The 27,241-nt window shown below is 49.0% G+C and overlaps 1 protein-coding gene and 1 long non-coding RNA gene across 2 annotated transcripts in view; one reads left to right on the top strand and one right to left on the bottom strand.

The window, feature by feature from the left end:
* LOC306815586 (olfactory receptor 14J1-like) overlaps positions 1-10,721 on the top strand; it is a gene marked incomplete at its 3' end in the record, with an annotated part of 35,739 nt that extends 25,018 nt beyond the window's left edge. Inside the window, exons 2-3 of the mRNA XM_079332163.1 lie at positions 8,846-9,463; positions 10,630-10,721. Coding sequence (XP_079188289.1) covers positions 8,869-9,463; positions 10,630-10,721 — 687 coding nt within the window. The 5' untranslated portion in view covers positions 8,846-8,868. The remainder of the gene's footprint in view (positions 1-8,845; positions 9,464-10,629) is intronic.
* LOC306815588 lies at positions 663-2,283 on the bottom strand. Its single transcript, XR_013777422.1, has 2 exons — positions 2,011-2,283; positions 663-1,035 (listed from the first exon to the last, which is right to left on the bottom strand). It is a non-coding gene; the product is annotated as an uncharacterized lncRNA (long non-coding RNA).
* Positions 10,722-27,241: the final 16,520 nt, after the last annotated feature.

Genomic DNA, 27,241 nt, shown 5'->3' with positions numbered 1-27,241 from the left:
CTGCCATGCCCCGTGCCCCGTGCCCTAAAACAGCCCAGTTAGAGCTCCCCAAGATCTCCCCAAACTCTCCCAAATCGAACACGTTCCCCTCTCAGGACCTCAAGTCTCCATTCAGAGGCAAAAGTGTCCCCACAGGGCCCTTCTGGACCCCAAACTCTCCACAAGAGGCACTTCTGGGACTACAGCTCCCATCATGCTCCACGGTTCCAGTAACACGCCATTCCAGCTGAGACTTCTTTCCCCATCATGCCCCCCACCTCACAGATAGACATGGCAGCTGTGCCTGGAGCTCCCATGATGCTCTGCAGCCCCTTTACACCATATTATAACCGCGCCTACAACTCTCATCATCCCCCGCATCCCAGAGAGCCCTGTTAGAGCCCCCCAAGTGCCCGCCCAGACCCTAAAGGGTCCCAGATTCTTCTCCATGACCTCCAAGTGCCTCCCTGGACCCCCAAGTGCCACTGTGAAGCCCAGACTTCCTTCTAAATTTTTCCCCAGACCCAAAACCACCACAAATGTGCTCTAGAAATGTGTCCATGGACCCTTAAGTGCCCACCTTGACCCTGTCTGAGAAAAAGCTGATAATAAAGATGATAAAAAGATTACAAATATTATGAATTATCTTAAAGAGGGAGAAATAAATAACCAATACAGATTAATTATTAATTATGGGATTTGTCTTACTTAGAAACAATGACCAATAATTTATTTGGTTGCTAATAATATAAAGATTATTATTATAATTTTTAAAATTAAGTTAAAATGTATAGAATAGTAATATTATACTTCAGAAAAATAAAATGCTATTATTTAATTACATTTTTGTTTTAAAGAGAAATTGATGAGGTTTTTTTGTATTTTTGGTTGTCAGTCCCAGGTGGGAGATATCATGAGTTGGTAAGGTTGGGGGGTGAGGAGGAGGTTGTCTGAACTGAGTCAGTCTGCAAGGGGCTCATTCTTCTCTGTGCCGACAGCTCCCAAGCAGACATTCAGCAGCAAGATCACCTGCAGAAAGCTACTATCAGTTTCTCTCTGAAATGAAAAATAGAAAAACATTCCCTTTAGGAAAATAAACAAGTCATGAGATGCACTTTCAAATCTTCCTCCTTAACAGAAGTCCAAACTGACTCCAAGCAGCTGCACAAGCTTTGGAGACTTGATGACAAATAGAGTGAGAAAAAGAGCTCCTGAAAACTTTCTGTATTTTAATGATCCCCAGGGTGGATTTGGGGCTGAGTCCAGGACCCTCAGGCACTGAGAGAAGCTTGAAGAAGCTGCTCAAGAAGGCAGAAGCAAAACTCCAAGTCCCTTGGAGCCTCAGTGGCCCCACTGAGGGCAGGGACTGCCAAAGGCTCCCCAGGGACTGGTGAGAACAGATCCTTGAGGGCAGGATTGCAGGAGCCAAAGGCTATGAGCAGGAACTGCAATGCTGAGCAAGACTTGGGCTGGTTGGAAGCAACAGAAAGGCCAAGGGCTGAGCCCAGGCCTGGCCCAGCAGGGCCTGTCCCTCACGGGTGGCTGGGGGCTGTTCCTGGGGCACTGGGATGGGAGGGGCAGCAAGGACAAATGGCATCAACCTGTGTGACACTCCAGATGGTCATTAACCAAGGGCCAGTGTGACATTGCAGGGCCTCATGGAAACAAGAGGCCATTGTGAGTCTGAGGGGCTGTAACACCCCAGAACACTGAAATCCTGGGGGTGACCAAAGGTTCCTTTACTCGATTTTAGTGCACAGGAGAAACCCCAGCCAGATATTCTCAAGAGGTCAAAATGACAGAAAATTTTACTGGCAAAGTACAGAAAATCAAGGAACTTTGGAAAAGGATTTATTACAACATCCAATTCAACATAAAACACTTGTCATTGCATGAACTTCATTAGCTTAACCCATTTAACCTTAGAAAGCATTAAACACTTCAATTGTCAAGATACCCAAAACTGTTCCACATAAAGAACATTAGGAGAGGAGAGACAAAAAGACAGAAGCTCTATAGAAAGACACACACATGGCTACCAACTCCTCGGGTTCCAGTGTAGGTGAGATGCAGCCCCCAGCAGAAGGCAGGGTACAGACCAGGGGCTCAGTGCCTGCTCCGTGTTTTGAGCCCCTGGACCTTCATGTGCCTCCCCCCAGGTGGGACTTGTGATTGCTGGGGCAATCAGAGCCTGGGTCAGCACCAGCCCACTGTGTGACTGACTGACAGCTCATCCTGAGGTGTCTGGGACATTGATCTCATCCAGCCTCTGACAGTGACCATGGTGACACTGCGGAACCTCATGGAACCATGGGTCAGTTGTGAGAAGGACAGCAGCAGATACAAGGACACCATGGAGACGCCATGGAGACACTCTGGCACCTCATGGAACCAAAACGACCATTGTGACACTCTGGTGCCTCATGGAAGCAGGGGACCCTTTTGAAACTCAGGACCCCTATGGAACCAAGGGTCAGTGATGAACCTGTGGGCCCATAGAACCAAGGAGCAGAGAACCATTGTCACAAGAACCATTGTGACACAGAAGGGCCACACGGAGCCCAGAGGCCATGGTGACACTGCAGGACCTTATGGAAGCAAGGGGCCATTGTGACACTACAGAAGCAAGAAGAATATTGTGACAAGGAGAATATTATGTCACTAAAGGAACTAATGGATTCAAGGAGACCATGGTGACACTGTGGGGCCCCACAGAACGAAGGGAACACAGAACAGGTCTGGCTGGCTGGGCCTCCAGGGGCCACCCGACAGGTCTGACTGACATTGGCATGTTGAGGGTCTCTTCTCATCTGCTACTGAAACACTGGGGCCCTGGGCTTTCCTTCCTATCAAAAAGCACTGTCATTCTCCTCTAGGTACCCTTGGCCAAGGTTGGGAATCCTCTCCTGTGTTGGTTTCATGTGATGGGGGGGAGGGGTGGAGCTGCCTGAGGGAAAGCAACACGAGACAGGAGGAACAGGAGGGGCTCTCCCATCTCTGAGAGCTTCCCCTGTGAGCTGCTGGAACCAGTCAGAGAGCTGATTTAGTAGTTGATGGCTCGGGAAAACAATTATAAGTTATTTTGCTTTCACAAATCACATTGGATCGAGTTAACCAACTCTGTTTCAGCTTCTGGATCCCGGGGGGGGTGGTTGCCTCTGGCCAGGGCATCCCCCCCACCCAGTCCAGCTCCGGGCCCAGAAGGGGGCCTGGACTGGCACCCTGGCACTGGCTCTGTGGGGAACCCCTGGCCAGGCCCTGGCCTGGGGGCCCCCAGCTCCACATGGCCCCAACCGCATGGCTCTGGCATGGTCCCAGCCTCTTCCCTGGTGGTCCTTGGCTCTGCTTGGCTCTTTGCTCGGTTCGGCTTGGCCCGGCTCACCTCTCCACGTGGCATGGCCAAGCGGGGGGATTTTGGGGAGCCAGAAAAGGCTCTCCCTTCCCTCCCCTCCCCACCCTGCCATTCTGCAAGAAGAGGCCTCCAGCTCCCCACCTGACTTCTTCACCATCTGGATACAATTTTAACTCTTTTTAATGCCTAGATAAGAATCTCCATCTCCTGAGCTCCCCTGAATGAGAAGAAATAAAGCTTGGAGATTACAGAGGTCAGCGGAATGAAGATAAAGTTCCTGGTGGGAAGAGATTTAAAAGACGCAACTGATAAGTAGCTGAAAACCTTTTTTGTGGGCTAAGGGGATTGTGACTACACTAAAATTCCTTTAAACTGTGAAATATACTTGGGGAGGTTTGGATGCTTGAGAAGACTTTTTGCCTCGGAGAAATGGAGCTCTCTCTGTTCTGGGACTGAAATATGAACAGAGACATTTGGGAGAGAAGAAGATGAAGAGAATTTTGTTTTTCAGCAGCCTGCCTTTAAAAGTGGTACCCCAAGTGTGTAACATAACCCACAGCACAGCTCTGGAAGGACTGTGAAAATGAGAGGATAGTCATAATCTGCAATATTTTCCCGGGCGGATGAAGATTGTGAAGGTGAAGACACTCCCTAAGCCTAAACTAAAAAAGGAACTTTTCTGTCTTAAGTGAACTGAAATGATTGTTTAATTAGATAACAGACTGAAGTGTTCTCTATATGTTGTTGTTAAGGAATGTGGAATGAAGGAAGGGAGAGGAGGGAACAATCTAGGAATCTTATTGAGAATTATTTTTCTGTTATTACTAAATTTCTTCTTGTATCTTTTTAAATTTTAAGCCTGGCTTGCCTATGGTCATAAATCCTATCTGTAAAAGAAATTAAGTATATTAGAATTGGCAAAACAAAAGTCACACCTCCAAAATTCCCTAAATCCAAGGACGGCTCCCAGACAAAAGCTACCATGACTGACAAGTCTGGCTGGCCTTGGCTTCCTGAGGGCTGGCTCACATCTCTCTTTGAAATACTGGAGTGTTTCCCAATGAAAAACTCTTCTTCCTTTCCAGGCACCCACAACCAAAAATTGAGACTCCACTTCCAAAAATCCCTATGTCTAAGGATTTTCCCCAGATGAAAGGTGTCAGGAGAGACAGGTTTGGATGCCTTGGCCTATGGTGGTCACCTGTCATCTTCTTCCAAAACACTTGGACTTCACATTTTTCTTTCTTGTAAGAAAAAACTATCCTTCCCAACCAGGTTGTTATGGGTTATGTTTTGACTAGCTCCTCTCCCTACCCCCCACCATGGAGCTGCCGGCCCCTCCCCCGGGCTGTTTTATCTAGCCGGGTGTTTTTCGGCTTTTGGGGCTTTTTGCCGCTGCTTCCGCTGCTCGTTGCTTTGGCTGCTGCTTGCCGCTGCTTCTGCTGCCCCCCTGCCCCCCTCCCCTCAGCTGCTCAGCTGCTTTTCCCCCCCCCCGGCTGCCTAAACTGCCCCTCTCCCCCCCCCCCCCCCCCCATCCCTAAGATTTGCACCGGCTCCAGAGGACACGGATCTGAACTTCGGAGACCACCTCTGGAAGTCTGCCAAAGAAGCTCTGCTGCCCTTCCCGGCGAAGATCTGCCGAGTTCATCTCAATTTGGGTCTGTGCTGGGAAGTGTTTCTTTTGTATTTTGTTAATAAAAAGTTTTTTCCACTTTCCCCTGAAGAAAAATTCTTTCCGAGCTTAGTGAAGGAAGGAATTGTAAGGGGGAAGGGGACCCTTTGGAGGTCTTTTTTCCTAAAATTTGTCCCAAACTTGGACACAGGTGTCCATGTCTGAAACTGGGATTCCACTTCCAAAACTCCGTATATCCAAGGATTGCTATCAGGTGAAAGCTGCCAGGACAAACAGGTCTGGCTGCCCTTTGCCTCTTGGGGGCTGACTCTCACCTGATTTTGATACACTGAGGCTCAGTGCTTTCTTTCTTATGGGAAAAAACCTGTCCCTCTCAGTGCAGATAGAGCTGAAATTAGGAATCCATCTCTGAAATTACATGTATCCAAGGATTGCTTTCAGACAAAAGCTGCCAGAACAGAGAAGTCTGGATGGGCATGGCCTCTGATGGCCGCTTTTCATCTGCCTCTGAAACACCAGTGTTCTGTTCTTTCCTTCCTTTGGAAAAGAACTGTCCTTTTCCTCCAGATGTTCATGTCAGAAAATGGTATTCTGCCATGAAAATTTCATTTCTCCGAGGTTTACTCCAAGAAAAAATATGCAAATACCATCAAGTCTGGCTGTCCTTGGCCTCTGGTGACTGCCCCTCATCTGCTTCTGCAGAACTGGGGCTCGGTTGTTTCCTTCCTATGGTGACCGTTGTGACACAGAGGGGACCCCACGCAACCAAGGACATCACTGTGGCACTGCTGGGCTGCAGGGTCCCAAGGGGCCGGTGTGAAACAGCAGGACTTTGTGGAACCAAGAGGCCATTGCTGCATTACAGGGCCCTGTGCAGCCAAAGGACTCTTGTGTTCCTGCAGGGCATTGTGGATCCATGGAGACCATTGTGGTATTGCAAGACCCCATGGAATCATGGAGACCATTGTGATACTGTGGGGGCCCTCAGAACCAAGGGCCATTGTGAACCTGCAGGGCCTCATGGAAATAAGGGGCCATTGTGACACTGCAGAAGCAAGGAGAACATTGTGACATTGTGGGGCCTCATAAAGCTGAGGGGAGATGGAACAGGTCTGATTGGTTTGGCCTCTCAGGGGTGACTTGACAGATACAGCTGACCTTGACATCTCAAGGGCTGTCTCTCATTAGGCCCTGGAGCACTGGGGCCCTGTGCTTTCCTTCCTATGGAAAAGAACTGGTCTTCTCATACAGAGGCCATGGACAAAACTGGAATTTGGCCACCTAAATTCTACCTATTCAGGGACTACTCCCAGAAAAAAGTAGCCAGAACAAAGAAGACTGGCCTTGTTACTCTGGTGATTTTCTTACACTATGAGGGGATAGTTTTCATTTGAAAACACCTTGGAGAGGGCCCAGAGATCTCTAGAGGTGGGGATTGGAGGTCTCAAGCAAATGAACAATATATAGGGACGATAGACCACAGTGCTCAGTGGAGTGGAGACTGAGGACAGCAGAAGAGACTCCTGGGAGGGATTGAAGGGCCATTTCAGAGATGGTGGATCCTTTTGACATAATGGAAAACAGACAGAGGAAGAAAGGATTCATTTCAAGAACTGCTGAGGCAATCCAGACTGAACACAAGGAGAAAGGAATTTCTCTCCCGGGGAAGGGCTGGCATGCAACACGTCCCCCAGATGGAGTCTGGTGCAGTCCAAGGCTTTGTGTGGCCAGGCAGAGGCAGGCAGGAGGAAAAGCTATCAGCAAAGGAAGGGGCCAGCGAGGTGGGGCAGCTGGGGGATGACGACAGCCTGCAGGGACAGAGGTGCAGGGCATGGACACCGTAGGACAGCCTGGGCTGCAGAGGGCACAGGGATGGGCAGCAGCTGAAAGGCCCTGCCAGAGTCAACTGCTGCAGCACTTGGGCCATGGCTGCTGGCCCTGGGCCTGAGGCCAGCAGGGGCCAAGTGAGCCTTGCTGTGCTGGGGCCTCATTGCCTCCTTGTCCCTGCTCAGCAGCCTGTCAGGGGCTGCCTCATGGTCCTGCCCTTGGCATTGCACATCCCCAGAGCCCAGTGGCTTGGGAAGAGCCCTGAGCAATGAGGGAGGGACAGGATCTGCCTTGCCAGGTGCTGGGGCTCAGGACTTGGCCCTTTGCATTCCTGAAACACATCCAGGTTTGCTCAGCATCAGAGACACCTTTACTTTCCTTGTTCCTACCTCTCACAAATGCCTCCATTTTTCTGCTCTTTCTGGTACCTTGGGGAGACACTTTCTCAGTCCTGTCTCTCAGTGGGACCCATTAAAAGTTCAAGAAACTTTCAAGTTTAAATTAATTTTTAGTTGTTGAGAAGATTTTTGAAAAACATTCTCTCAGGACTGAATCTAATTTAAAAAAGAACTAACTCCTGAGAGGGTCATCAAAGTCGTTGTGTTGTGTCTCCTGGCACAGAGGGAGATAATGGCAACCAGGAAAAGCTTCAAAAAGACATTTCTGCTGAGGACCAGCTCCTCTGCCACCCCAGCAGGATTCAGGGCACTGTCTGCAGGCACTGAGGGGAAAGGAGCCAGGCACAGACAGGCTAAAGGCAATCAGGACTGGGAAAACATTGAGGTGAAACTTCACTTGGGGAAACATCTTCACAGCCCTGGGCATGGTGAGTCTGTGGGTGCAGGACAATGTCCCCTCTGCTGCTGGAGGGATCTCCTGGAGCCAGCACAGCCCACACCCTGGGGGATGTGTCAGGAGAACTCTCACAGTTTCTCTGAGGCACAGGAGGAGGAGGATGTGCTGCAGAGCGGGGCTGCCCTGGACACTGTCAGAGGGACAGGGCAGGACAGCTCCTGCTGCCAGGGATGGCTGCAGGGGCTGAAGCTGGGGCTGCAGCCAGGGATGCCCAGGGCTGTCCTGCAGAGCAGCTCCTGCAGTCCTCAGGGCTCTTAGCCAGCCCAGGGCATGTGCCACCTGCCAGGTGCAGCTCTCAGCCTGCCTGGCAGCTCCCCATGCACTGTGGGGAGAAGTTGGAGGTGGAATGAGCCACCCCCACCAGGGCAGATCCCTCCTGCTGTGCAGATGGTGCTGCATGGCCAGGGCTGCTCTCAGCTTTCTCCTCAAGGGAAGGGAAAGGGGCTGTCAGGTGTGTGTGTCACTGAGACTCCTGCACTGTCCCACTGGGTATCAGCAGATCTGCCTCAGATCTCCCTACAAAAGTGCCTCCTCACCCTCCTCTGCCTACAGACAGCAGCAGCAGCACCTTGGCTTGCATCATCTCAGTTTGTGTGAGCTGCCGTTAAGGCCCTGCTGGCAGGGAGATGCCCCAGGGCAGTGCCCTGTGCTGCGAGGGGTCTGCAGGGCAGAGCTGCGCCCCAAGAGCTGGGCTGGGCTCTGACAGCACTGGCAGGGACAAGGCTTGGATAGTAAGAAACAGCTCCCAGTAACCACAACTCCAGGCAGCAGAGAGACAAACAAACCCTTGGTATCCCTACCTCTCCAGCTGCACTGGGAAAGAGACAAAGTTTTAGGGAGACTGACTTTGAATCTGGGGCCTTCAAAAAGTCCACTTTATTTTTCAAGCACATTGTTATTGTGATCAACCTGAATATGAGGGACTTGTAATCAACACAAGGCAGCTGTGTAGCACCAATGGGTCTGACTGCCCTGCAGCACTAGAAACCCTATTTTCCCACCAGGATCCCCACAATTCAGGTTGAAAGCAATGCAGAAGATGAGAGAGTAACTCAGCAGCACAAAAGTGAACTGAAAAAAATTATTTTAGTTAAGTTCCCACAGAGTAAGAGAAGTGATTTTAAAAGGATTCCTAATATAATTGCACAGGCTTGACCCAAGGAAAACTATTCCAGCTTTTTAATGTCTTCTTTCAACAGTCCACCATGCCCAGAGTGAAGAAATGTCCAACAGCAGCTCCATCAGCCACTTCCTCCTGCTGGCACTAGCAGACACACAGCAGGTGCAGCTCCTGCACTTCTGCCTCTTCCTGGGCATCTCCCTGGCTGCCCTCCTGGGCAACGGCCTCATCATCAGTGCCATAGCCTGCGGCCACCACCTGCACACCCCCATGTTCTTCTTCCTGCTCAACCTGGCCCTCACTGACCTGGGCTGCATCTGCACCACTGTGCCCAAAGCCATGCACAATTCCCTCTGGGACACCAGGACTATCTCCTATAAGGGATGTGCTGCTCAGGTATTTCTGTTTATGTTCTTCATTTCATCAGAGTTTTCCCTCCTGACCGTCATGTGCTACGACCGCTACGTGTCCATCTGCAAACCCCTGCACTACGGGACCCTCCTGGGCAGCAGAGCTTGTGCCCACATGGCAGCAGCTGCCTGGGCCAGTGGCTTTCTCAATGCTCTGTTGCACACAGTCAATACATTTTCCCTGCCCCTGTGCCATGGCAATGCCCTGGGCCAGTTCTTCTGTGAAATCCCACAGATCCTCAAGCTCTCCTGCTCATACTCAAGGCTCAGGGAACTTGGGCTTCTTGGTGCTAGTGCCATTTTAGCACTTGGTTCTTTTATGTTCAATGTTTTCTCCTATGTGCAGATCTTCAGGGCTGTAGTGAGGATCCCCTCTGAGCAGGGACGGCACAAAGCGTTTGCCACCTGCCTCCCTCACCTGGCTGTGGTCTCCCTGTTCCTCAGCACTGGTACATTTGCTCACCTGAAGCCTCTCTCCATCTCCTCCCCATCCCTGGATCTGGCACTGTCTGTTCTGTACTCAGTGGTGTCTCCAACCTTGAACCCCCTCATCTACAGCCTGAGGAACCAGGAGCTCAAGGCTGCAGTGTGGAGAGTGATGACTGGGGCATTTCAGAACCATTATAGTTCTGGCCAATTTCTGCAAATCATTTGTAATAGAAGTCACCTTTGAAAAACCTAGTTGCTATGATTCTCGGTGGTTTTATCTTTATTTTACTTTTTCATTTATGTTCACAAAATATTGCCATTGTTTCAGTCCTTTTTGAAACTTTCATTCTCTTTATCTTTGGTGTGGTCCACAAAGTGGGTCTAGGAGAAGCTGTGCTCTTGCTTGCTTTAAATGAAATAAAAGATCTGTCTCCCAGCAAAGGTTTCTCCAGAGGTGCCCCTTTTCCTCCCTTCTCTGGAGCTCCAGCAGCACTGTCTGTGTTCAGAGCTGGGGCAGATCAGTGCTGGCACAGCAGCTGTGCCCAGCAGCAGCAGCACTTGGTGTTGACAGTGCTGCTCCTGTGCCATTGCCCTCCTGCCCTCCTGCCCCTCGTGTTGCTGCAGGGCCTGAGTGCTCTTGGGGCCGAGCACACCCCTGGGGGTGGCAGTGCCGGGGCTGCAGCAGGGACAGGCCATGGGCACTGCTGAGGCAGCGCTGATGCCTCAGGGCAGGGCCTGGGGGCTCCAGGTTCCTTGGCCAGGCTCTCTCCACAACACTTGTTCAGGCCAGTGCTGAGCAGAGAAAACCCCCGTGAGCAGCCCCAGGCTGGCCATGGACAGGCTGGGGGAAACAGCATGGCTGGTGCTCTGCAAGGTCTCTGCAAGGGGGAGACCCTGGCAAGGAGCAGCAGAGCAGGGGCTGATCCATCCCCACTGCACTGGACAGCCCAGGGCCTGAGGCCTGCTGTGGAACATATATTTAATTATATAATCCTAAGCATAATTCGCTTGCGCTACCTGAGAGGTCACACAGTGGACACTGAGGAAGACCCAGAGCCTTCATCAGAAGGAAGGCCGCCGAAAGGAGGAGAGACCCTGACCACTGGTGACACATGAGCAACACAAGAGAGTGACATAGATTTTAGGAATAGAAACGAGGAGGAGCTTTCTAGAACATTCTGTATTTTTATGTATTAGTAAACAGTATATAAGTGAGATTTTAGCTTGGCTTATTTGGTACGATGTGAGGAATGGCCCTGCCCCTATCCCCGGTTGGTTATCCCCCGGTCAGTTTTGCTCATGCTTTGTTCGAGCCATACCTCAATTATACTAGATCACTCACTGCCAAATCTTGTATTTACTTAAATGTATGTAACTAATATATTTTGATTGTATTCATTTATATACAATTGCTGCTATTATTAATAAATTGCTGCTATATTTATTTTTGTTGTTTGATTAATTGAACAATCGAAGACTCCATTCATAACTTTGAGGATCATTAAAATACAGAAAAATTCCAGAAGCTCTTTGTCTTTCTTCACTTGTCTTCAAGTCTTCAGGGCTTGTGCAGATGCTTGGAGACATTTTGGAGTTATCCTAAGAAGGAAGATTTGAAAGTGCATCATGATTTTACTTTACTCAAGGGAATATTTTTCTATTTTTCAGTTCAGAGGAGAAGTGATAGAAGCATTTCCAAAATGACCTTGATGCAGAATGTCTCCTTAGGAGGTCTGGGCACGTTGAAGAATGAGCCCCTTTGCAAGCTGACCCTGTTTAGACAGCCTTCTTCTCACCCCCATCATCACCATATCATGATATCTCCTATCTGGTGCTGACAACCCTAAATATGAAAAAAAGTCATTAATTTCTCTTTATAATAAAAATGTTATTTAATTTTAAAATAGAAATTAATTTTTCCTTATTTGTAATATTGCTATTCTATATTTTTTTACCTAATTTTTTTATTTGTAATAAAAATACATTATTAGCAACCAAAAAAATTATTGGTCATTGCTTTTACGTAATACAATTCCCTTCATTAATTAAGCTCTATTGGTTATTGATTTCTCCCCCTTTAGGATAATTCATAATGTTTTTGTCATTTTTTAAACTTTTTTATATCTTTTTTTCAGACGGTGTCAGGGTGGGCACTTTGGGGTCCACAAAGACATTTCTGGGGCACATCTGAGGCAGTTTTGGGTGTGGGGGAAGAATTTTGAGGGACAGGAGAACACTTGGGGACATTGAGTGGGCACTAAGAAAGAACTTAAGGATCCTGAAGGAAAGTCTGGGCTTCAGAAGGGCACTTGGGGGTGCAGGGATGCGCTTGGGGGTCAGAGAGGGGAATCTGGGGCCTTTCAGGGTCTTGGTGGGTACTTGGGGGGCTCTGACGGGGCTCTCTGGGGCGCAGGGGATGATGGGAGTTGTAGGCATGGGTATAATACAGTTTAATGTGGCCTTGGAGCATCATGGGAGTTCTAGGCGCAGCTGCAATGTCTGTTGGTGGGGCGCGGGGCATGATGGGAGATGAAGTCATTGCTTGAATAGCACTCTATGGCACCACAAAGCATGATGGGAGCTGTAGTCCTGGAAGTGATTCTAACTGAGCATTTACGGGCTCTGGGAGGGCACTTGGGGGACAATTTTGCCTCTGAATGGTAACTTCAAGTTCTCAGAGTGGAATGTTACAGTTCGGGAGCACTTGGGGGGAGCTTGGGGAGCTCTAAACAGGCTCTTTAGGGCATGGGGCACAGCAGGAGTTTTGAGCACGGGACTGTGTTATGAGGTGCTCTGAGCATGTGGGGAATGGCAGGAGATGAATTCCCAGAAGTGCTTGTAAAGGGCATCTGTGGGCTTGGGAGCATTCAGGTGATTCGGGGATGTCTTTGGGAGGTTCCCAAATGGGCGCTGAAGGAACACTTATGGATCCTTGGAGGACATCTATTGGACATACGAGGTGGGGGGGATACTGGGGTTCTGTGGAGGATGACGGGTATTGTAGTCCTGGCTCCCGTGAAGTTCCATTGGGCCGCGGAGCATGATGGGAGTTACAGACACAAAGGAAAAATGGCGCCAACTCCAGGCACCAGCCCTGAAGCACCGATCCCCAGCGAGGGGCTTCCATGGTGGCACCTTGGGCTGGTGCACACCTGAGGAGTGTGTCTGTTTGCAGTGGGGAAAATCAGGCATTTTGGGTTCCAAACAAACAAACAAACAAACAATCAAACAAAAAAAACTAAAGGAAAAACCTAACTTTTTGTGACATACCCATTCTCCAAGAAAAGCAAGTGCCAGGTGAGTGAGGGCAGATAGGATGGGGTTGGGGAAGTGCAGCAAGGTTGTCAACACTGGATCACACCTCAAGGTACAGCTTGTCTGAGCTTCTTTCACCTCCTGAGGAGAGACCCTGGATCAATATCAATCACAGAACGCTGCAATCATGGATGCTCTAATGAGAACTGTAATCAAATCCATCCTTTAAAAAAGGAATGGATATTTTTAAGAAGCACTTTGAAATATTTTTCTAAAAATGTTATAAGAAACATTCCTAATGAACTTCACCAGACCAGAGGGAAATCAAGGCACAACAATGGCTTGTTAGGAAACCTCTCAAGAACTCCAAGTGAGAATTAAACTCCAAAGTTTCTTAAAGTTTTAATGGTTCCCATTAAGGAACACAGAGAGAAAGTGTCCCCAAACCTCAATCAGAGCAGAGAATTGCAGGCAGAGATGACAGGTGGGGACAAAGAGAAGCCAAGTCTTGGTGCTCTGGGGCACAGCAGGGTCTGTGCCACCAAGAGCTGTGAGGAGACACCCTGTCCTGAGCCACTGGGTTCTCCTGGCACAGCCCCATCAAGGCTGGGCACTGTTACCCCTTGTGCTGCCCTCAGCATCCCCCCCACATCCCAGTGACCTCAGGGATCTGCTGGGACCAGTCCCTGGGGAGCCTTGGTCAGGAATGGCCCTGGGGGCTCCTTCATGCTCCCCAGGACTGCAAGTTTTTCAAAGGACTTTGGGTTTTGGTTTTGCCTTGGAGTCTCTGAGAGCTTTGTGCAATCATGGCCTCCAGTTATCTGCTTTAATTAGTCTCTTGAGAGGCTTTGTCAGTAACAACACTCAGTGGGGCTCAATGCCTCTAGGTGCTTCAGCTTTCAAAAGTTCTTTACTTTTTCCTTTTCACACTGAGTTTCTGAAAACTGACAACACTCAGGCAAAGAGAGGGTTTCAATTTTTTTTTTGAAGCAATCAAAATTTTTTAAGGTTCTCCACTGCAAACAGGCACAAGGTGCCACCAAGGAGATTCCTCATCCCCAACACAGAATCCTGCAAGCAATGTTTGAGACCTTTGCACTCCTTAGTTCCCTGAGGCCTTGCAGTGTCACAAAGGCCCCTTGGTTCCATGAGGTTCTGGACTGCCACAATGGAGATTTGGGTCCATGGGACCCCACAGTGTCACAATGCTCTTTTTGGTTCCATGAGGCCTTGATCTATCACAATGGACTTTTGGTTCATGAGGTTCTGTACTCAACAGTGGTCTCTGTAGTTCTAAATTATCACAATGCACCCTTGGTTCCATGAGGTTCATTGGTGTCACCATGGTCTCCTTGGTTCCATGAGACATCACAATGCCACAACGCACCCTTAGTTCCATGAGGTTCCTGCAGCAGGACTTCCCCTGTGGCACAGCAGAGCTCATCTGTTCTGTCCATCAGCTGGGCCATAACTCAGGGCATCTTCCCCCTCTCAGCAATTGCTGAGATAACCCAGTCTGGACATCTGTCCTGTCCTGAGTTCTCTCTGGTGTCAGGCAGGTGGAATTCCCAGCTGACCATGAACAGCTTGCTTTGTCAGGAGACTGAAAGGAGATAATCAATTTGGTGGTTACATTGACTTCTGATCTCTGCTATTTCTTTACTAGCTGTAATATAGGTAACTTTATTGTGCACTGTGCTTGTATCTACCTGCACTTCTTTTGTTTATCCTCTGCAGTAAGTAGTCCATTTAAAGTCTCTTATCTTTTAATCTTCAGTCCATTCAGTAAATAATTCAATTTATAGTACACCTAATCAGGCATTTTTAGGAACTTGTGAGCGAGAGCGATATGGGGTGCAGGTTGCCTAAACAGAGCGACTGCCAGCCTGTGCTTTGGGAAGGACTTGTCTAAGCTTTCATTCCATTCAAAGCATATTTCATTTAAAAACAAAAAGTGAGAAGATCTTGTTTTCCTGTTTATTCTTCTTCTGTTACAGATTAGTGTCAGCAATCTCAGTTGATATTGATCCCCAGCACCTCCTAATGTAGCCGGAACAGATACGAAAATCAAGACCCTTTATGGCTGACAATCAATCACACTTTGTTCCTACTCCCACCCCACCATTTCCCTTATCCAAACCCTGGCACTCAGAACAGTCCTGTGCAAATCTAAGCTTTGTCCACTTCAGGCTGTGCCTGCAGCTTTCAGCTCCTTGGCACCAACTCCCACCTGCTTTCCTTGCAGAAGGAACTGCCTGAGAAAGAGGGATGTTCATTTATTGCAAGCAAACCGAACCAAGGGAAAGCACAGCTCCATAAAAAACAAAAGACATTCTTCTAATGGATATTACATCCACTTTCACAACAGACAATCTCGGGTCAATAGAAAACACATTCTGTGCCCAGCACAGCTCCTGACATGCCCCAAACAGTCCCTGCCCCGATTCTGCCCATATTTGCTCTTTGCACACGAGTCACACGCTGAAGTCACGAGCTCCCTCAATGCCCAGAGGAAGGAAAAGAGAGAAAGCGGCTGCAGTCCTCTCTTATGCACAGCTACAGCTGCACTAATGCCAATATTCTGGGCTCACAGGAACTTGACCCAACAGCCCCTGCAGTATCTGTTCCCTGGGTAGAAATCTGTCTGGATGGCTCTGTGCTCTCCATCAGCTCCTAGGTGGCACTGCCAGGTTGGCATGAGGAGCCCCTCAGCCTTCCCTGCTCCAGGCTGGACAAGCCCAGCTCCCTCAGCCTCTCCTCACAGCCAAAGGGCTCCAGCCCCACCTTGGAGGCCCTTCCCTCACCCTGCTCCAGCTGCCAGACATCTTTCCTGCTCTGGGAAATGCAAACCAGGCCCCAGTGACCTGGATAACCCACGTCCTTGATGTCCTGATCACACAGCCCTGGCCCCTTGTCCCTGTGTCAGGTTCTGGGGTTGATTTGTGGAACATCCTTGGGGGAGGCTGTGGCTCCAGGTGGAGCAGGGGGATACAGAGGGACAGGGGACCCTGCTGGGCATGAACACCATTGGACTTGTCTGGGGAAACCATGAGGGGGGCTGGGGCAGACTGACCAACCCAGTGACCACACACAGCCCAGGTGATGATGCAGAGACAGCCTATGATGTCGTAGCTGCTTGATGACCTCATAAAATCCACTCTGTGATGTCATAGCCCACTCTGTGACCTTATGGTACTAGATGATAAATTGCCCACCCCAGGTGAGATAATACAATGGTTGTTCTCCAAAACCACTGACCTCTGGAAACCACACAATGCTTGTTATGAAGAAGGGGAACTGGAATTCACCAGCCTCAGTATCCTTCCATCTCAGCCAGGCCAACTGGAAGACTGGGGTCCATGGCCACCAGGGACCACCATAGAGACCCCCAGGACAGAAGAGCACATGGGTGAAGGGGAGGGAAAATACATTAATGATTTTGGGGAAATTATTATCATATGTGTGTTTAGTCCAGGACAATCAATTAATAAGTTTGCAAACTACAGAATATAAACAGAAACTTCCCTGTACTCAGCATGCATGGATTTGGGAGGAGCTGTCCCCACTATGCATCCAGCCAAATAAAGACTGTTGCTTTTTAATGCTACATTGGTTTTAAGGAGTTTTTTATTTTACTGAATTTTTGGTGACACTCCCACTTCCAAGGAAAGCTCTGTCTCCTGCTGTTCACGGAGAAGGGCTGGTGGGCGATTTGGTGGTCAGAGGTTGCCTGGGGTACAGTGACCATGAAATAATTGAGTTTTCAATATTCTGTGAAAGAAGGAGGGGCATCAACCAAACTTCCGTATTGGAATTATGGTGAACAGACTGTGGCCTATTCAAGATGCAGATTTGGGGATAACTGCATAACATACTGATGTTTTTAAAGGGAAACAGCCCTTAAAAACACAGGTCGAGGATGGATGGACACATTTAAAGAAAGTAATCCTTATGTGGAAGGAGCAGCCTGTCCCTGTATGCCAAAAAGTGAGCCAGTGAGAAAAATGACTGTCCTGGCTGGGCATGGAGCATTAGTGGGAACTTAAGGGAAAAAAGGTGGTACATCACCTTTGGAAAGAAGGTAAGACAATTCAGGAAGTGTTCAAGGATATTGTGAGGTCATGCGGAAAGAAAATTAAAGAGGTGAAAGCTCAATTAAGACTTAATGAGGCCACTTCCATGAAAAATAATAAAAATGTTTCTATAAATAAATTAATGGCAAACTGTGGGATAAGGAGAACCTCTACTCTTTATTGGATGCAGTGGAGAATACCGTAACTAAAGACGAGGAAAGGCTGAAGTACTTAGCATCTTTGTTTTCTCAGTTTCCAGCACTAAGACAGGTTGTCTTCAGGACAAGTGTTCTCCTGAGCTGGTAGATGGGGACAGAGAGCAGAACTGACTCCCTGTAATTAGGGAGAAGCATCTGGGGACCTGCTGAGCCACTCAGATGCTCACAGGTGTCTCTGACACCAGACAGGATCTATCCTAGGAGGATGAGGGAGCTGGTGGATGAGCTCCCCAAGCTGCTCTGTCTCCTGCTTTTCACAAACAGAGAAGGGCTGGTGGGAGATGTGGTGGTCAGAATCTGTTTGGGGTACGCCTACTTTGCCTCAGTTTTCAACAATAAGACAGGTTGTCCTCAGGACAAGCATTCTCCTGAGGGGACAGATGGGGAAAGAGAGCAAAACAGTCCCCTGTTAATCCAGGAGGAAGCAGCTGGGGATCTGCTGAGCCATTCTGATGCTCACAAGTGTCTCTGGGAGCAGATGGGATCCGTCACAGGGGGATGAGGGAGATGCTGGGTGAGCTCCCCAAGCTGCTCTCCATCATCTACCATTAGTCCTGGCTCACCAGGGAGGTCCCAGAGGACTGGAGATGCCAATGTGAGCCCATCCCCAAGAAGGGCTGAAGGAGGATCGGGGAAACTCCAGGCCTGTCAGCCTGACCTCAGTGCCCAGCAAGGTGATGGAACAGATCACCTTGAGTGACATCACAGTGCACCTACAGGATGGCTGAGGGATCAGAGCCAGCCAGTGTGGATTTCAGTATCTGCATTGATGATCTGGATGAGGGCATTGAGTCCACCATCAGCAGCTTTGCTGGTGACACCAAGCTGGGTATGAGAGTATGAAATCTGCTGGAGGGTTGGAGGGCCAGGTGGGGTCAGCTTCTTCTCCCAGGGAACAGTGACAGGACAAGGGACACAACCTTATGCTGTGCCAAGGGAGGTTTAGGCTGGACATTAGGAAATATTCTTGACAAAAAGGGTGATTGGGCATTGAAAAGTGCTGCCAGGGAGGTGGTGGAGTCACCATCCCTGGAAGGGTTTCATGATAGACTGGATGTGTCACTGACTGCCATTGTCTGGGTGTTGCATCTCAGGTTGGACTTGATAATTTCAAAGATCTTTTCTAACATGGGTAATTCTGTGATAATTGTGACACTGCAGGACCCTGGGGAAGCAGGGGGCCATGGTGCCAGGGCAGAACCAAGGACAGCATTACTGCACTGCGAGACCTCATGGAACCAAGGATCCATTGGGACACTTCAGGGCCTTGGGGCACCAAGGGCCATTGTGACTCTCAAGGGTTTTGGGGAACCAAGGGGCTGTTGTGACACTATGGAGCCTCCTTTAGTCTTGGAGATCATTGTGACACTTAAGGGCATTGTGGAATCATGGTGACACCAAGCTGGGTGTGAGTGTGGATCTGCTAGAGGGTAGGAGGGCTCTGCAGAGCAACCTGGACATGTGTTATGAATTGGTTTAAACACAGAAGAACAAAAGAGATGAAACCTCAGTGAATAAAACAGATCGGATATAAAAAGATTTTAAATATACACAAAAAATGTGATTACAACCAAGCGACTTTAGATGCTAGTGCCAAAAAAAAAAAAATTATATATTTTATTTAATATTAAAAGAGGCAAAGGGAAAGGAAAATTAGAAAAAGAGTTGTTCTAGGGGGCCTGATGGGACTGGGAGAGAGTGACAGGGGTTAGATAGAAGTGTATCACCCTTCTGGGAGTCGCAACCACGTTTTCACTCCATCTGGTAGTGAGGATCCCCCTCTGCCACCCTGAAAAGCACAGGATCCAGTGGATTAATGTACCTTTGGGCAGGTGGGAGTGCCCAGGTGCCTGCCCTGCAGGGGGCCAGTTTGACACTGTCTCTTGCAACATTGTGGATCATGCTGCAGTGCTCTGGTGCAAGGTCCAACTGGGGGGAGCCTTTGGTGGGCCATGACAGCCCCTCTGCTGTGCATAAGCTTTTTCCAAGGTCAAGGGCCACTGCAACTTGGGCTCCTCTGCACAGTGGAGAGTGGGCGGTCACTGCCTGGAACCAGAGGCTTTTTCACTGCACACCCAAAGCCTCTCTATCCCCAACTCTGTGGAGTGAGGGTCTGCATGAGCCTGGCATCTGATAGCCCTGGGGCCAAGGTCTCCAACCTGAAAGTGCTAAGCTTGATCCCCCAGTGAATATATTCTCTCCTGAGTTACTTACATCCATGAGGGAGTGGTTCAGGGCCTCAATCAGGAGGCCTATTCAGGGTGTTATAAATGGATATTTGGATTTGTTCAATTTTGTCCAATAAATGAAACAACAAGATTAAATCCAGCAGCAGTTTAATAATAATAGTAGCAATTGTATATAAATGAATGCAATCAAAATATATTAGTTACATAGATTTAAGTAAATACAAAATTTGGCAGTGAGTGATTTAGTACAATTGAGGTTTAGCTCGAATAAAGCATGAGCAAAACTCATCAGGGGATACCCAACCAGAGGTACAGGCAGGGCCCTTCCTCTCACACTGTACCAAATCAGTCAAGCTAAAATCTCACTTCTATACTGTTTACTAATACATAATAATACAGAATGTTCTAGAAAGCTCCCCCGTGTTTCTATTCCTAAAATCTCTGTCCCTGTGTTGTGTTGCTCATGCGTCACCAGTGGTCGGGGTCTCTCCTCCTTTTGGGGGTCTTGTTTCCGATGAAGACTCTGGGTCTTCCTCAGTGTTCGCTGTGTGACCTCTCAGGTAGCGCAAGTGCATTATGCTTAGCGCATTATAGAATTAAATATATGTTCCACAACAGGCCTTATTCCAGTGTGCAATGCCTGGAATCATCCCAATTTGGACCAATTCAAGGTCTAAAGTTTTATTTCTAGAGGCTGTTCTTAGATCTATGCCCTTACTATCCTCACATTCCACCAAACATTTGGAGGATGATTCCATCTGCTTTGTTTAACCATTTCTTTCCCCGTTTTGCTTTGTAACAAGTAGGTACAATTTTTCTAATAAGCAACATTTTTGCTACTATAGTTACAATTTAATTAGCACGAATCACATATATAACAAGGGAGTGATGGTCTGCTCTGCACCTTTTGGAAAACAGCTTTGCTAAAACAGGCAAAAGTCTTTCATGAAAATGTTTAAGTCACAAATTACAATATTTCAGACTCTGACAACAGGGAGCCCCACACCCAGACACACCAGCCCAGATGTGCCCCCCTGGCCTGTGGTGCCTCTGGCAAGGGAGCAGCATGAGGCACTGCAGGAGCCTGCAGACAATTCCTGAAGCACTTGTAGGATGGTCCTGCTGTACAAGGGACGTTCCCATGGTGCCAGCTCAGGAACTGAAATGGGGAGTGGGGCCAGAGAAGAAAGGGCAGAGAGGGATGGGCTTTTGGTTCATGAGGGAATAGGCATGGGCAGTAAGAAGAAATCTGGAACTGGGGTATTAAGAGAGCAATTGTGAAGTAAAGGAAATTCTCAGTGCAGTTTGGAGGTGGCTGCCAGGCATCCCTGGCTCTGAGCAACAACATCTGCAGTGCGACAGGAAAATCACAGCTCATGGGAACAAACCTTCTTTCCAACTTCAGAGGCCACAACGAACCTGAGTGGTTTCCCTCCCGTCCCCCAGCCCTTGCTGGCCCCAGGGGCTGATGGCACTTGTGCTCATTCAGCTCCATCTCCCCACAGCAGCACCATGGGGGTGCTGACGCCTGCTCTGTCCAGTGCAAACAGGGGCTCCTGAGCCAGTGCTGCCGTGTCTGTGCCTGCAAGGATGCAGCACCTGTGTGAGCTGGGGGAGAGGCCAGGGCTGCAGAGGGGGGATGTTGTTGGCAGGTGCATGAGGACACTCTGGGACGCTGCCCTGGGCTGTCCAGCACAGTGGGGATGGATCAGCCCCTGCTCTGCTGCTCCTTGCCAGGCTCTCCCCCTTGCAGGGATCTTGCAGAACACCAGCCATGCTATTTGGCACCAGCCTGCCCACGGCCAGCCTGGGGCTGCTCACAGGGGTATTCTCTGCTCAACATTGGCCTGGCCAAGTGTTCTGGAGAGAGCCTGGCCAAGGAGCCCCTGGAGCCCCCAGGCCCTGCCCTGAGGCGTCAGTGCTGCCCCAGCAGTGCCCATGGCCTGTCCCTGCTGCAGCCCTGGCACTGCCTACCCCAGGGCTGTGCCCGTCCCCACGAGCACTCAGGCCCTGCAGCAACACAAGGGGCAGGAGGGCAGCGGGGCAGTGGCACGGGAGCAGCACTGGCAACACCAAGAGCTGCTGCTGCTGCTGGACACAGCTGCTGTGCCAGCACTGATCTGCCCCAGCTCTGCTCACAGACATTGCTGCTGGCCCCATACAGCTGACCTTTGCTCATTACACCTCCCTGTAATTCAGGGTAATCAATTAAAACCAACAATTAAAATCTGTTGGAAAAATAAAGCTGACTTTTTGAGGTTTCACTTGCAAAATCATCCTCTTATAACCCTTCTCTCCTTCCCTGTGCAGATCGACAGGGAGGGATAGTATGGATGCTAGGTCCAAGGGTTGGTCTGGCTCTCTGTTGACTGGAGTTGTGCCTACTGGCAGCAGTTTCTCTCTATCCAAGGCTTGGCCCTGCCAATGCTCCCAGAGCCCAGCCCAGCCCTGGAGGCTCAGCTCGCCCTGCACACCCCTCCCAGCACAGGGCACTGCCCAGGGGCATCTCCCTGCCAGCAGGGCCTTAAGAGCAGGTCAGACAAACTGAGATGCAGCAAGACAAGGTGCTGCTTGTCAGGCTATAGCAGCCTATTCATAAAATTGATACTACTGCAGCTAGAGGATGTGAAAGAAGGAAGAGAAGGTTAGTTTGTTGCTATGTAGAGGATAGATGAAGTAGGTTTGCTACTAAAAAGCACGTACACAGACATAGCTGAAAAATGCAGAAGGGGGTCATCTCACTCTTGCAAGAGCCAATAGTAGGAGAGGCGTATGTACCTGAAACCAATGAAATTATGCTAAATATGCTTAGTCATTGTATTTTGGATTATAAATATAGATGGTGCCTTCAATAAATGGAACTATGCTTTATCAATCACACTGATTGGTTGCATATTGCCCTCGCCGAACTTCCTCCACACTTAGCTACTCCTTTCTCCAGAAAAAAATCTTGCTACATGTGGGAACTGCTAGAGACAAGGCTTTCAAACTAGTCCTCAGTATGATTAGCCCAATGTCCCTGCTTAAATCCATGTATGCTTGTATTAGAAGGAGTGAACTATTCTAACTCCCCTGCCGCCTCCCGTTTTTTTTTTTTAGTAGCTCTTCAGGCAAGTCCTGTATGCCATTCCAAGTCTTTGTTATCAACTGTGTGAAGTGATATTGCTGCTATAGAAGCACCCTGAGTTCAGTGGGAACAACTACAGAGCACTTGGTGCCACAGCAGTGGGCATGGTGAGAGACTCGCCTCCACTGCCATTGCCATCCAGCCACGGGGAGACCAGCTGCTAGGGCTGCCCCCATTCTGCTGACAGCAGTCTGCCCCCAACATGTGGACTGTGCGGCCATAGTTTTGATAGAATGGAGAAAATGCATTGTTTGTAGGTATTTTTATGTTGTCTAACATCACCTGACCTGGAGCAGCTTGGTAGGCAGGACGCCCCATGGACAGAGCCACGGCAGGAATGAGTGGTTGTCACTTGCACTGGCAGTGTCATTTCTCCAGACAGGCTCCTGATACAGCTGCAGGGGAAGGCACCAGCTGCAGAATAAGGCCCAGGGAGGAGCAGCAGCAGTACATTGAGGAGACCCTCATCTGCAATGAGCCCCTCACTCCCTTTGCTCCCCCATGGCAGCACAAGATGATTCCACTGCAGGTGCAGGGCTGCAGCAGACTGGAGACTTCTTGAGCCAGGACTTGCTGCAATCTCATTCCTGCAGCTGTACTGGGAGAATGTTGGCTGCAGCAGGGGTGTCCATGCCCAGGAATGCTGCTCGGCTCAGGGAGGCAGAGTGTGCACAAAAGCTGCATTCAAAGCACTGATCATGAGCCCCCTGGGCCACTGGCAAGTGCAGCAGCTCTTCTTCATTCCGAGCAAGTGAGAGCCCAGCCTTGGAGCCTGTGCCTGGGAACAGGGAAACTGTTGGGGATGAGGAAATAGATGTGAAAGTTTAAGGCCCCTTCCTTCGTTTAGATAATGCCAAATGCCACAAATACCAAGGAGCTAACAGTCATCCTGTTCCAAATATGGCAGAAAAGGTTTAGAGATAAGGTTTATAGATAAGAAAGCCATAAAACATGGTAATAGAGAGATTCCTATAGGTTGCATGCAAATATTAGGAAATTAGTATTTTGTAGTAGATTGGTTAATGGAAGTTAGAATATTCAACATAGAAGAATACTTATTGTATTGTAAATGGGAAATGGCTCTCTTATCCTCTCTCTTATTCTCTCTATGCTCTATTCTCTCTACTCTCTTATTCTCTCTTACACTCACTCCCTCATATACCCATGCCTATACAATAAACTACAAAGTTCATGACCAGAAATTAGTGAGCTCCTGAGTCTGTCCTGATGACCATCCACCTGACTTTAACGCCCACAGATAACACTCTGAGGATGGTTCTGAATTTTCAGGGACAGTCAAAATGAGAATCATTTGGAGGCTGGTGTCGCAGTGTTGGGTTTGGGTATATCTGCAGGAAAGAAAGCAGGAATAAACCCCTGCCACAATGAAGGAGAAACTTTGCATGGCCAATTTCCACCCGACAGACACATTGATCATATTGGCCCACTAAATACTGGGGGAAGTGAATGAAGAGTGAAAAGCTTCTTTGAGGAGGTAGGAGAGATGAGACTTGAAGAAATAATTTTGCCAATTCAGGAAAAGGGATCAGACCCACTGGTTCCTTGGCTTATACTCAGTTCTGCCAAATTAAGCATGATCAGTTTTAACCACTCTGTTGAGGAGTATTTCAGAAGAATGTGTGCCCCATGCTATTTCCATTAAGAAAATTTTGAATTGTCAGGAAGTGCCAAGATGAGAAATATTTTGAGGCAAATCCTGTTTATGTTGTGTTTCAGTGTCTCTGCAATAAAGAAAGCAGGGAATAAACCCCTGAAGCAATTAAGCAAAGGTGGAATGTTTGGATGGTCAGTTTGTTCCCTAATGATATTAGCCAACTGAATTCAAGGGTCATATCCTGGGGAGTGCAAAGCTTCTTTTACTTCCAACACCTGGTTGTGTCCCAGTACTTTATTTGTTGTGAAGAGAAATAAACAAAATCCCCAACCAACAAGCTGCAGCCCAGAACTGAGTGGGAATGACAGAAATGAAAGCCTTGAAAATTAACTTTGCAAAGCATCAGCTTCCTAAACAGTGCCAAACCCTCAGGTCTGTCAAGGCCCAGGGCTGGCTGCCCTTGGGAAAGGAAGGGAAAGGGATGGAGCTGGGGTGGGGGTTCTGTGGCCATGGAAGCGAGAGAAGCAGGGGCGAGCGCGTCACAAAGGGGCAGCCTCGCGCTGGGGCTGGGAAGGTTGTGGGTGACATGGACACAGCGGCTGGAGACACAGCAGGAGACGCATCTGGCTCTGCTGTCTGTGCCCACTGCTGGCCATTGGAGTCACCCCACCTTGTTCTAGGGCTGGGGACCAGCTCCTGTCACTGTCTATCCCAGACAGTTCCCAAATTCAACCAAGATACTTCTGTGAGACACAAGCACGGGTTCAAACATGGATTCTACTGGAAAAGAAAAGGTCACAGAAGGCAAAGGTGAGGATAGAAAGGAGCTGAAAGGCCTGACCAAAATAGAGAAAAATGCCACCAGCGTTCAGGGAAAATTGGTCCATGATGGTCAGTGCCGGCCCTGTGTCAGAGTTGGTGGCTGACAGCTACAGGTGATCCTGCAAGGATGCCCATGGCATCACAACATTCTGTCATTAGTTTGCTCTGCTTTCTCCTTTCTGACAGCAGCCAAACCACTCATTACTGTCAGCCAGGACAGGGACTGTGGCCACAGTTGACCACAAATTAGACATGGTCAGGAGATGCAAGCCCTGTTTCTTTCTTAGCCATCAATGTTGGGTCTCACTAGAGATACATTTCCTGTTCTTCCTCTGCTTGGTGATTGGGTTCAATACTGAGGATGATATTACAGTGCTATAAAAACACCAGCAAGGCCTGCCTGCTTGCTGAGAGCTCTTTGAGGTTTTCAGAAATAGTGGTCACAGCTGTGTGGATCTTTACTGTATATTCACAAAAGGCCAACATCAAGAAGAAATCATTCCTCCCCTCTTATCATTGGAGCTTTCCACCTTTCACTTCAGACATGATAACTCAGTAGTGTTCAGAGGAATTAAACACAGGCTAGATCCCTAAAAAATAAAAACAAAGAATTTTTCTCAAGAATTGAGAAGTGCCTCTAGATCTTCAACCATTGACCATGTATATGGTATGATAAAGGAGGAAGGTCATCTAACTCACCTGTTCCTTTGTGAACATGGCTCAGCCTCACACACATGTAAGGTGGGAGCTGGGCCAGTCTCTGGCAGAAGGAAGGGTCTTGTGCCAGCCTGGAGAGCCTGTGCCCATTGCCAGGGAACAGTTCTGCCCTTCAGATGCCCCCTGCCATGAGCTGTGCTGCTCCCAGGGCCCCATGGAGCTGTAGGGCTGCTCAGCTGTGGGGCAGAGACAGGAGCAGGGGGCTGCATGTGCAGCTGAGCCATTGCTGGAAGCACAGGGCACTGGGCTCCCTGCTGTCCCAGGGCAGCCCAGAGGCCAGGTTGCTGCCCTGGGAGCTCTGTGCAAGTGGGTCAGGGTGTGGCCCTGGCCTGCCCCAAGGGGCTGCTGGCAGGAACATGTTTTCCTGGGCAGCTATTTAGAGGTTTCCAGGAAAAGTGTCCCATGCAATGTGGAGCTTTAGATGCTTTCAGTTTGCATTATTTTATGTTACAATTTGTGTCTTCACTTTGCAGGCCTGACTGGCTACCCTCTTGCCAAGAGGTTTTCCCTGGCAAATCTCTCTATGCTCCTTCCCTCCAAGCCTTCCATCCAGAAGAGCTCTCCTCCTACCAAGCCATACAAGATGTGCAACAGAGAGCAGGGCAATGGGGGAAAGGGCAACGGCTGTGATGACGACGTAAGAAATAACAGGGAGCTCAATTCTGAGGAAAAAGGACATAACATAAGGAAACAAGCTAAGTCCTGTGCAGTAGATTTTCAGTTTGTGCTCTGTAGGCAGAGCTCAGAGATCTTTTCCTTTGGCGTGAGCCCATGGAAGCAACTGTACCAAGGAAGAGCTTAGATGGACACTGCACTTCAGGCTGTCTTTCAATGGGGCTGTAGTGCAGATTTCACATCCTCATTGTGTATGAAGAGCAGGATAGGCCCTTGAATGGTTTCTGGGCTCTGACATGAGAACGTCCCAACAAGCAGTCAGAGCAGCTCAGGTTGTCCCATCTGGTTAAGCAATCCTCCTACATTTAATAATCTACGGGTATCTGTGAACCATGTCTATGTCTTGGTGGTGTGTTCTGTCGACTCTGTCTGCTTGGGAAGGAAAAAGGTGTTTATTGGAACAGGCAGTCCTGCATAGTCAGTTCCAGATTGTCTCAGCTTCTGAGTTGAACAGCCATGGCCTTCTGCACAGTTGTCTCTGATGCTGTTTCTAGATTTCACAGCTTCTAAGCAGCTGTGTGCCCTGGCATAGCTTTGTCCAGAGGGAAGGGATGGGAGGTGGCCTTATGGAGAGCAGCCCAGAGCCCAGCCACACAATTGCCTTTGCAGCAGGGCCAGCACCTGCAGTTGTTTTGGGTTTGCCGTGGGGTACAGGAGGAGGCAGGTGAACAACAGCTTTGGTAAAGAGAATGTCCAATCAAAGGCTCGTCTACTTGATTTCAGCCTTGATGAGAAAGGGCCCAATGTATCCCTGACAGGATCTGATCCTTTCACTGAAGTTTGAACAAGTCCTGATTTGTCATTTTAGCTGTGCCAGAAATGATGGGATACTAAGCAAGGGTGTGCATCTGCTCCCACTGCCTCCACTCTCCTTCCTGGCCATGACATGGGGGCCCTGGAGAAACCTGGGCTGGCAGAGACATTCCAGAGAGCAGCAGGGCAGGG

The sequence above is a fragment of the Erithacus rubecula genome (genome assembly GCF_903797595.1).
Source record: "Erithacus rubecula genome assembly, contig: scaffold_163_arrow_ctg1, whole genome shotgun sequence".
Taxonomy (NCBI): Eukaryota; Metazoa; Chordata; class Aves; order Passeriformes; family Muscicapidae; genus Erithacus; species Erithacus rubecula.
The sequence above is the reverse complement of the archived record's forward strand: the minus strand, read 5'-3'. Positions and strand labels throughout refer to the sequence as shown.